The sequence below is a fragment of the Gavia stellata genome, chromosome 3 (genome assembly GCF_030936135.1).
Source record: "Gavia stellata isolate bGavSte3 chromosome 3, bGavSte3.hap2, whole genome shotgun sequence".
Classification (NCBI taxonomy): Eukaryota; Metazoa; Chordata; class Aves; order Gaviiformes; family Gaviidae; genus Gavia; species Gavia stellata.
Window position 1 is genome coordinate 24,504,465 of NC_082596.1, and position 11,141 is coordinate 24,515,605.

The window sequence follows — 11,141 nt, forward strand, 5'->3', positions numbered from 1 at the left end:
TCCTAATTCTAGCATTTCTAAGCCATCTAGTATTTGATCACACAATCTTAACACTGAACTTCCAGCGTGGCCTTTTTTGTGTATAGCATGCATATATACTACTACATGAAAACTCTGCTTTTACTGATCAGCGGTCACAATCTAAAGCAGTCTAGGATGAAATGGTTCAATCCAAGTGGTCATCTACTTGTCCTTTATGAAGAGGTAGAAAAGTAAGCAGCTGAGCCATCACTGTATAACATCATATTGTATCATACATGCCAAAAATGTATTTATCATACACACTTTCCTCAAATATTTTTAGAAAGGAATGTATTCTGCAAATCTAACTATGGATAAAAAGGTCTATAGCTATGCTTATAATACAGAAAAGTGTCACAAGCATTTTTTCTTCATATAATTTTTTTAAGGATCTTCCCTTTAGATATAAAAAAGTATTTTGAAAATTAATATTCTAAACCAAAAGCATTCTTTGCTTAATTTACCAAAAATCTATTTTTCATTCTCTAAGACTTTGAAACTACTGAAATAAGATAATAAAACTTGGGAGCTCCTTTAAAAACCCTCTAATAAAAAGCACTAGGATGCATAAAAAGTATCATAAAGTTTGGAAAGACATAGCTTTTTTCCCCACTTCCTTTTCATCTTACCTGAAGTGTAAGGCACTTAACTGCATTCCACACTATTCCAATAAATTCCTTCATTCTTTCTTCAGGACTTCTGCAGCTTTCAGATGAGTTCAGCATGGTTTTCACAGGAAGTGACAAAGGACGAGATTCTAATGCAAACATCAAAACTCAGTTACACAAAGAATATATAACTAAGTAATATACTTACTGGTAGCAAAAGAAAAAGATTACTTATTTTAAATTCTAAAAGAAATTTTCTCTCACTATGTATCTCACTGTGGACGTAATAATAGTGTGTCTATTATTAGTTTTAAACTTCGCAGTACAACTGTATCAATTAAGCCTGGTGCGAAATGCAATTAAATGAAATGCTTAAACTTTTTTAACATAGACTGCTAAGAAAATATTATGAAGAATGCTTGACCTAAGCAAATTAAGACAGTTTTCCAAGTGTGGTAACCTATTTGGTGACAGAATAGCAATCCAAGAGGTTTTCACATGCACAGGCTAGTGTAATCTAAAAAAGGTTTCAGTTGTCTAAACTCGTTGTAAGAAATGAAAGACAGCCCATGTTAAATTACAGCCTTAGATTTGTTTTCTTTAAAAAATTCATTTAACAAAAACTTGAGTAAGCTTCCAAAAAAGGCATAAAATTTAAACCATTTTCTTACTTTGTCAAGCTTAAAGGTACTAAAGTATGAAATACTTCAGCAAAATTCAACATTTTCTAGTAAAAAGAGACATTTCCTTAAATTGTTAATTATTTAATAACATGAATAAGAAAAGATTTTAGATAACAGAAGCATTTAATTGAATATGAGCATAGTAGAACTTCAAAAGAGGACTACTGAAGATATAACTAGCAACTACAAATTAAAGACAGTTCCTCCTTTCATCTCTTACGGAATATCCTCCCTTCTTACATTTTGGGATACCCACCAAATTATTGTCAGCTTCTTCAACATTTCCAGTTTTAGCCTACATGTTGTTGAGCTGACAAAACTGCAGGAATAAATTATGAAGTCTTCATGACTTCATTTTAAACTAAATTGAAATCAGCAAAAGTGTGACAATTTATGTCTCCCAATTATACAGCTAGGAGAAATCTGTGGCATACAAATTACAGAAAAATTCTTAAAACAAAATTATGCTATCAACTGAACTCAGTGAGCAAAAGTATACGCCCCTTGATATGCATCACTGGGTCTTCAGTCAGTTTTGATCATGCAAGGAAACATGCAAGGAATTGAAAATGAAACATCTGAGAAGTGAGTTTCTGCCAAAAGCGTGCAATGTTAATGTCACTTAGTGACATTTTTCCCATCAAAGCTAGAAAAGACAAGAGTTGATGAATATTCTAGACAAAATCCTTTAACAAATAGTATTTTTAATGATCTGAAAAGAAAGAGAAGCATTAACTTTATTAAACTGTTGGGGAATCAAAAGATTCAAGAATGGAGGTGGTCAAAACAGTGAAAGAGAAATTTTATGGCTGCAGTATAATTATAATTAGTCCTCTCAGATATTCCTGGCTCCAATTATGGATCTATTAGAATGACAAAGAATGAAAATTAGATCATGGGAATGTAAAAAACATGACATTTCAGTATTGTTTGTTGTCAGCTGTGCTGGAAAGACAAACAAGTAAATTGTTCATATGGAGAAGCAGTGTGGAGTAGCTATTTCATCATATTTTTTCTTGTGGACACTTTTATGCCATGCAGCGAGTACTCCATCCACATTATGAATGGATTAAGTTCAAACAAAGACTTTCAGTGAGGAATAGCTGTTCTGCTTTAACTTCTTACCCTACCTCAGTTCACACCATCTCCTCTGTGTAGTCAGGCCCTACGCTACACATATTACAAGGTAAGAATTAGGAACAGCTTGAGTATCAAGAAATATTAAAATAAAAGAGTTACTGGAGCATAGAACTCCAGAATACAAGTGTGGGTAAGGGTGAGAACAGTATACAAAGTCACTGTGACACTCTGGAAATCTCACAGGCAGGAGTGCTTCGGGTCAGGATGAACAGATAAATACAATGCAAAACTATATTTTCTACAGCACAACCAGCAGGGAATATCAACATCCTATGTCAATGAACAAGTGCATTCCTCATGAGTGGGATCTAAAGCTAGGTTTTGCTCCAGTCTCCCGTGTTTTGTTTGCTGGGAAACACACACTCTGCTAATTCTCTCTCAATTAGGGGAATCAACTTTCTAATGCCAGAAACAACTATCTGTGAATTAAAAATAAAATTAGCTGGCCAAAGCACCACTTGTTTCTCTCTGTGTATGTGCAATTCAGACCTGCAAAGCTGATTAAAATTCCAGGAATATCCTTGATAGACAACAGCTTCACTGTAATAACCCACACACAACGAAAAAACAAAAGAAAGCCTCAAAACCCAACAAACAGATAAGGAACCATTCAATCAGAAATCATGAAAAATAGAGAAGTAATAAGAAGCATTTCAGAGTGGAAAGAAGCAACAAGCACAGAAGTAACTCCTGAAAAGAAAAGTAGTCCTCTGTTAATTTTTTTTCCTGTACTGGTAAGTCCCAGAGTTTTGTCTTAAAGGGATGCTGAGACATAACAATGTCCTAATTCCCCATCAGGCAAGGCCATCAGTAGATGACAGTTGCTCTTAGACTGTAGTAGTGTGGTGTGGCTATCACATGTGCTTGGCTAGTCCTCTACAGTAGACATGTAGACTAGATCAGCTCCATCTGTCTTGGTATGAAGGTTAATCTCCTAAAATAATTATGCTACTCGCCACTACTGAACTGAAAACCTACGAACATTTCCTGGCACTGTAATAAGCCTTGTGTTGAAGCCAGGAGCCAGTCAGTAATAGCTAGATAGAAAATATGATTTGTATGAAACACACATAAACTGATGAGGGGAAAAAAAACCAACAAACAAAACAGAGGGGGGCCTGCTTCAGGTCGCACAAGTTGAATTTTTAAGAAAACTAGTGTACAGGAACATAAAATGTTCCCACTCTCACCTTCTAGTCCCATATTGTGTAATTGGTATTTTTGTAAAAATATACACCACAACTATTTCAATCAACTATCAATCACTCAGAGGATGCCACACTCACCATCAATTTCAGAACACACACTGGTAATGAACAGACTTTTTAAAAAGGACTGATCAGATCAGTCAGGATTGAGCTACCAGAAGCAGCAGTTTTCATAATTCATTTCACAATTTATGGTTGAAGTATAGAGAGACTTCCAAGTGGCATACCTGCAAAAATAATCATACATGTACTCTCTTTGTAGGAGATGCCACTAAAGACGACTTAGAGGTATAAATTCTAGATAGAGGTGTCTTTCTTATGGAGAAATATGTCTCCTTCTTTGTGTTTTTTAGCCTACTGGGAGCTGGTTGCTTCAGAAGTGTAATCAATAAAATACTTAAAAGTTCTAAAAATAAAAAGATCTTTGGGGAAAATGGCGCTGTTCTGTGCTATTAACATTCAGTGAGCTAAGGAACATAAAAGGGAAAATAAAACTTTTGAAGTGCTAAGATTTGGGGCAAACAGAGATTTCCTCAAATAAATCAAAGCAGAAAAGACCACAGATTAGAGATTTTCCGCTACTGCATTGAGGACTACTGATAATCTGTACTCGCCACTGGCCTCATGCTTTTAGTTCCTCCTCTCTCCTTACAGCTAGCAATTGAACTAAAGGGACGTGAAATACAATGCTAATACCTTATTCCTAATTTGTATATGGTACAGATCTATCATGTCACATCCCTCTGGCACAAGACAACTCATTTCTTCTAGTGCACTGTGTGCCTCAGATACCTCATGTATTAAGAGGGCATGGAAAAGGTTATCCTGCTGTAGGCAAACCCCTACTTTCAGTGATCCCCAAAAGCTCAGAGAGCTCCTACTGAAAGACAAGGTTCATAGACAGACACCCATGCAGTAGCCTGCAGTAGGACAGTCTGTCCACCATCCCATCGTATGACCATACTCAAAATGCATCTGTCATATGACCTCAACAAGCTGGGCAAGCTTTCCTTCCCACATCACATTATCTGTCATATAGCTTCTCACACATCAAAACTGAGTTAAGCTGAGAAAATTCCTATTGCAAACTAATCATAGTTACTAAGAGCCCTTGACAGCAAAACACATGAACATTAATAGTATTTAAAGGAAGAAAGAAATCAAAGGAAAGCATACTGTTATTACAAGGCTCCTCTAGAAAGATTTTTCCTCTGCTAAAATTAGAAGTGGTCTCCACAGTGTCAAAGAACTCACTGGGATTTCTTAAAAAGCCATATCTAATACATGAAAATGTGAATAGATATTATCAGAAATAAAAACAAAAATACCAAGGCATTTGCTACAAATGCAAGCTGTTAAGGAACTGATCAAGGGGTCTAAGGGATTAGAAACGAGATTTAAATGCAGTGGAGGAGAAAATTCAAACTTCAAACAACTCTGAAAAAAAGCATAAATGGCCTAGAGGTTTTCTTTGCAGAAGATTAATTGGTTTCTTCATATGTAAAACAAAACAAAAACTACCCCTCCCAAAAAAACCCCACCACCTTACTTGCTCTTTTCTGTAACCCAGCAATTTTGGGTTTCCACGTATAATATTGTGCAAAACTAAAAAGTCACTGAAACTTGTTATAAAAACTTGTTTGTCCTTAGGTTTGCATTCCTTTTTTCCTCATAAGCCTACATGTTTTTGTATTTGCAACACTACAGAACTAAACATATATGTCTATATATAAGAGACACATGAAGGCATTACAAATGATTCACACTTTTGTATATGTGTGTGTATATATATGATGGCCTAAGAAACAAATTCTGTTCTCAACAGAATGCATTTCCATATAATAATTTTGTTCCATGATTTAATATTAAAAATTATACATACATAAGAAATTGCAAAAACACAGAGGAATATCTTGTTAAAAATACTTCCTATCTTAACATACTATTTTTTCCCACGATCCAATTTAAAAATGAGAAGTCAATCTAAGTAGCAGGCTCACTGAAACCACTAGGTGAAGCTCAAAGGTGCATTTACCAGTATTTTCTGAACCATCAGTATCCATCAGAAGTGTTTCAGAAATATTCACATTCTATTTTTGCAGTATCATAAGAGAAGTTATTCCCTATAGCCCCATTCCTGGATGACTGATATTTGAATTATTCATGTAACAGACTTTTTTTCTAAGGATAGACTGTGATGCTCTGTATGTAAAAAAGTTTGCACTCTTCATCAGGATGGTTGAGATTAAAAGCAGTACTTAACTAAAATAACAGCAGGAAGTCCTTTAAAGCTTATGAAAATATGCAATGTATTTGCCCACATACTGAATAGTCTTTGCATAAATAATCTCTTTACTGGCCTTGAGCATTTTTGCATTCTACTTTACTAACAGTGCAGAGAATACATTACTTTTATCAATCAAGATGGTAACTGAGCCACACAGTCCTTGACAACTAGCCAGAGCAAGTCCTTTATACCCAGAGAAATGGCAGCAGAGAGATGTCGTGACTAAATTAGAATGGTCATTCAACAAGTCAGCAGCAGAGTAAGTGTTAAAATACAGAGGCTTTTGACTTTTTACCCAACATGCCTTTTTCTAGAGCAAACATATGTCTTTGTAAACAAAGACAAATGTGATATTAACATTGTTGTGCAAGTAAAAAGGATCTTTCTGTGTGAAAGTGGGGGTTGGCTAGGGAATGGCTATGGTCAGCATTTTCTCCCACCAAATTCTTAATGATTGCTGCACTATTTCTGGCAAAAAACACCTATTTAGTTCTGGGAACAAAAATAAAAAAGGACTGACACTTTTGTACAAATCAATAACAGCCTTTCACAGACAAAACTGAGCTACTATATTAGTAATTATAAAAATGTGTTATATATGTGTTCATATCTGAAGTCCATGCCTGAATTTATCTTAATATCGCTTACCATTCCAAATAAATGTTACACTATGAAGTAAGAATTTCAGCCTTTAGATTTGCAAGAACTTTTCTTGAAAATGCACGAGGAATTCTACCTAGTTTTCTGCATTTTTAAAAATACACTAAAAGTTCATTAGTCTTTTAAATATAATCTAAAAAGAAATACCCATTCTTTCTCTCTCAACTTTGAATTTCTCCATACAGAAAGCGTGTTTGATATGTTACATTGGCTTTGTGTTACCAATGTTTTTGAAATCCATACATTGCACCGCCTTCATAACACAGAAGTCAAACATTTTACTAGCTATGAAAACTCACAATAATTAGTTTTCAATATAGGTATGTGACTGTCCAGCCATTTGAAAGTTACTATAAATCATCTGTGCCTGGAGACCTTCCTTTTAAATAGTCCTCCCAAGAGCTAAACCTCATTTATAAAAACATAAAAATCCTAGTATTTTCAGGCACCCTAGGTAAACGTGTGTCAGATTTAAATTCCTATATTTTACTTTGCCTATTTAGCATCTATTTCATTTCATTCATCTTCCCAAATAAATCATCAGTCGTACATTTCATAGCAGGCATGAATAAACAATAATCACTCAGTTCATTGAGCAGAAATAGTGACCTACTAATTCAAATACTTCAGATAATCCATTGATTTCTCACCAGACAGACTTCTCTCACATTTGCCAGTTTTTTTGCATTCCAACAGCTCATTTTAGCAGGAATCTAGTTCAGCATTCTAGTTATACTTTAGGAAAAAAAAAAATATCAGCACTGCATCCAGTTTTGCTAAGTACAGGTCATATTCTTCCACACTGTACTCAAGTGAAAGGTTATTAAACGTAAGATGAAACTTCAAATAAAAACACTAACAGCATAAAATAGAGACATGCCTACATTTAAAGCTTCCTCTTTTCTCCACTTTTATGGAGAAGTATTTAATAGTGGTTCAGAAATATCTCATGTGTATACTTCGAAGGAATTTTAAGAATTACTTGAGTAAAGCTTTCAAAATCGAATTACTAACACTTCCCGTAACAACCACGAAGTTCCAGTTACAGTAAGTATCTAATGACCAACTTATAAGAGTGTTATTTTATCTACACTATCAGATGTTAGGAAGTGATTGAAAGGAAAGGTGGCTATCTTTCTTTGCCTGGTTTCCTATGGAAAGAAGGCTTATGCAATCCTATACTCTATGCATATGCATCCAACTCACTTGCTTGTCCTCTAATTCCTTTTGCATTTGTGGGTCAATATAAATCAAATTTGACAAGATAAATATCTCAAAAGATACTATGTTTCTACAAACTCTGGGAAAATAAGCAAGCAGGGTAAAAAAAGGTAGAAATTGGCAAAAGGAGCTCTGTCCTTATTAGAAATCAGACAATTTATACAGGACAGAGAATATAAAGGCCATCTAAGACAGAGTTTTGAACTGTCTTGTTATGACACCATCCTCCATCTGCTTGAAATATAAATGAATAGTAGATCAGGTGTAACTTAGCACTCATGAAACTTTAAAACACTTCAATTATTTCTCTGCAAGAACAATAGTTCCACAGAACAAAAAAAATCAATGTTTCAGAAACACAATTAAGAGATTTTTCCAAACTGGAATGATTTCATGTCCTATCTTTCTCTCCATATCCACATACTCTTACACACCATGTATACAATTCCTGCAGAATGAAACAATGCTGGATTCTCTTCTCAGCTTTGAACTTGGAACTGATACTCCATGGTAATACTGAAATGACCAGTGCACTCTCTAACCTGCGGACCTGATTAACCTGGCCTATGGAAAAAAGCTGTCCAAAACCCACCATCGTTTAATTCTCTTTTGCAAATGCCCTTGCAATCTGTCCATCAGACAACAAAATGGAGTAATCTCTGGTCACGGGTGCTAGACCTAGTGATGCAAACCTCTTGCCTACTGTAATATGCCCTGACATACACTCATGACATGGCTGAAATGCAGTCACTCCCTGTACCATGAGCAAATACCTGGCTGTTGCATAACAGGGGTCAGCAAAATTTTATGTGACCAGTGTACTTTCAGTTATGGGACAGGGCATTTAGTTTTCAGGTGCCTTTGTAAGAGTCTGTGGGGCCTACTTCGGCTGAAAGGTTCGTGACTTCTTAGATGATACATTAAATTCCACTTACCTACCCATCCTGTGGCTAGAAGAAAAGTCAACTTTCAGGATTTTGAGTGAGAAAAAAGTTAATAACCTTTTCAGCCTCTCTAAAGTAGCTTATTTCATTAAAAGCGTTCTGCATACTAAAGAGCATATGTGAGGCTACTTTTCTACTGTTACTGAAAAATTAGATGCCATAGTCACTGGGTTACACCTCACAAGACAGTATCAAATTTGTGTCTGGGGTATCATTATTACTTCCAAGCACTGCTAAATGTTGGATGTCACAGTAGATGGTGGTGAAATTAAATTTCAGTGTAATGGCTACAAAAAGACCTCACTAGGAGACACTTAAAAAAACCTCAAAAAACCCATTTCACCTTGAAGCATGGAAAATGTTATTATGTTTTCAAACAAAGTGAAAATAGTTATCATTTAATAACTTAATATGAATAAAATCTACAAGTTATTTTAGTAATGAATGAGCACCCATCTTGAATGTGTGAAAACAGACACTTTGGCTTTAATCATTATTCAATAGCATGCACAGGACAGCTTTCAAAGACTGCCCTATCTATCTACTGTAGCCCATACCTTCCCGTACAGGTATGCTACATATCCTATATGTATTACATATTTATACACACATATAGCAATCATTTTGCCACTATCCAGATGTAAGAGCTATACTTCTATGTACTGTTGAACTGGAACTGCTGAATTGCTGAGAATGGGAGAAGTGGGTGGATGGAGGAATTGAAGTAAATACTTACTACTTTTTTTTTTAATATTCTTTCTTTATCACCTAGTTTGTTCACAGCCACATCATACCAAATTTAAACCGTATATTGTATTATCTTACTCTGTTTTTGAAGCCTCTGTGGTTAAGAAGATGTATAAATAACTACAATTTGAGACTTAAGAACAGAAACCTTGGATTTTCACAGACAGATACCATATAAATAGCAGTTTTGCTCTTTTCCCATGCCTCATTTTTGGCAAGGTCTCAGCAGCCATTAACTAATAAACCAAACTCAAGATCAATGTTTTAAATCATTGTACAGCTGTGATTACAAACTGCTTTCATTTAATACGTAGGGTTGGTTTCTAGCAGTTCTCAAGGGAGTGACTGCTGAGATCACGTTAGACTTGAAAAGGATAAATTCAAAATCACCACCTGAATAGCATGATTTTAAGATACAAACTCTTTCAATCTGCAAAGACTATGCAGATGTGCTTGCTATCAATGTAGGAATCTCAGTTTTCTAACAACTTAAGGCATCTGTAGCTAGAGCCCTGACGATTAAGAAATATAAGGCTTACAAGGATCGTTGCCCCTTTTACCTATAATGCTTTTGTAGCATAGGTAGCGTTACACGTCCTATACCTATAATCAATGTAGTATTCCTAGTTTAAAAAGGTGAGACAAATAATGAAAGAAAACTCAGACAGAAAGTAGGTGAAATTAAGAGAAAGGAAATAAAGTGAAAAATTGTGGGAGTGGGGGACCCAGGAAAAATTAGAAAGGAGAAGAATCACAGGCACTCTGCTTTTAGTTTAATAAACTAGTCACTCATTCACCATATTCCAGCACATTATATACGTGTAAAGAAATGAATTGTGATAGAAAGGATCCACTGAAACTTCTCTGAGAATGAGATCTCACCTTTCATATCTGCATCCATCCAACCGTTTCTAACCACTGTAACTGGTGGCTTTGTAATCAAAGCAGAGACTTTTTTTTTGTGACATGACATACTTGTTAGTTTTTACTGTCCCCTGAATCTCCCAGTGCAAAGCCAATTCTGACAAACAGGGCACAAGATGAACTCTACAGGAAAAGCTTCTAACATCGCATGAAGTTTCAGGAGACTATATACAGAACAAGCCTGCATGGCACTGCAGTGAGACATGGCTGTCCTTTCTTTCTTTAATTAAGGGAAATCCATGAGGTCTACTGAAGCAGACAGATAGGATCCCTTTAAATAATTTCATGAGTATACAAGGCTTTTCCTCTTTGGCATTCACTTTATATTTTTATTCCCCATTTTTGCAAGTAAATCTCAAAATACTTCAGGTATATTACACCTGGCATTTTATCTCCAGAGTATAACAAGTAGGTAGATATTTTAAAACACAGGCTAACCTTCAAACCAGCAGTGTCAGGCACACTACATCCTAAAAATAAACAAAACAGACCCTCTGCTATATGTATGTATGTAGCTTCACTTAAAAAAACTAACTTTTTTCAACAAATTTTTAACAGTTGAGAATTAATGAAAACAAATTTAGTAATCTCTTCTTTAAAAGACTGCTTCTAATTCAAAAAAGAAAATGCTTAGTCAATGTTCTCGTGAGAGAATTAGTACTATCACCTTTCATTTATTCGTATCAAGCTCTATGCCA

General features: G+C 35.2%; 1 protein-coding gene across 1 annotated transcript in view; it reads right to left on the minus strand.

Annotated features, from left to right (window-relative positions):
• The window catches only part of VPS13B (vacuolar protein sorting 13 homolog B), a 490,950-nt gene that overhangs the window by 250,113 nt on the left and 229,696 nt on the right, over positions 1-11,141 (minus strand). Inside the window, exon 21 of the mRNA XM_059815701.1 lies at positions 651-778. Within this exon, the coding sequence (XP_059671684.1) occupies positions 651-778 (128 nt within the window). The remainder of the gene's footprint in view (positions 1-650; positions 779-11,141) is intronic.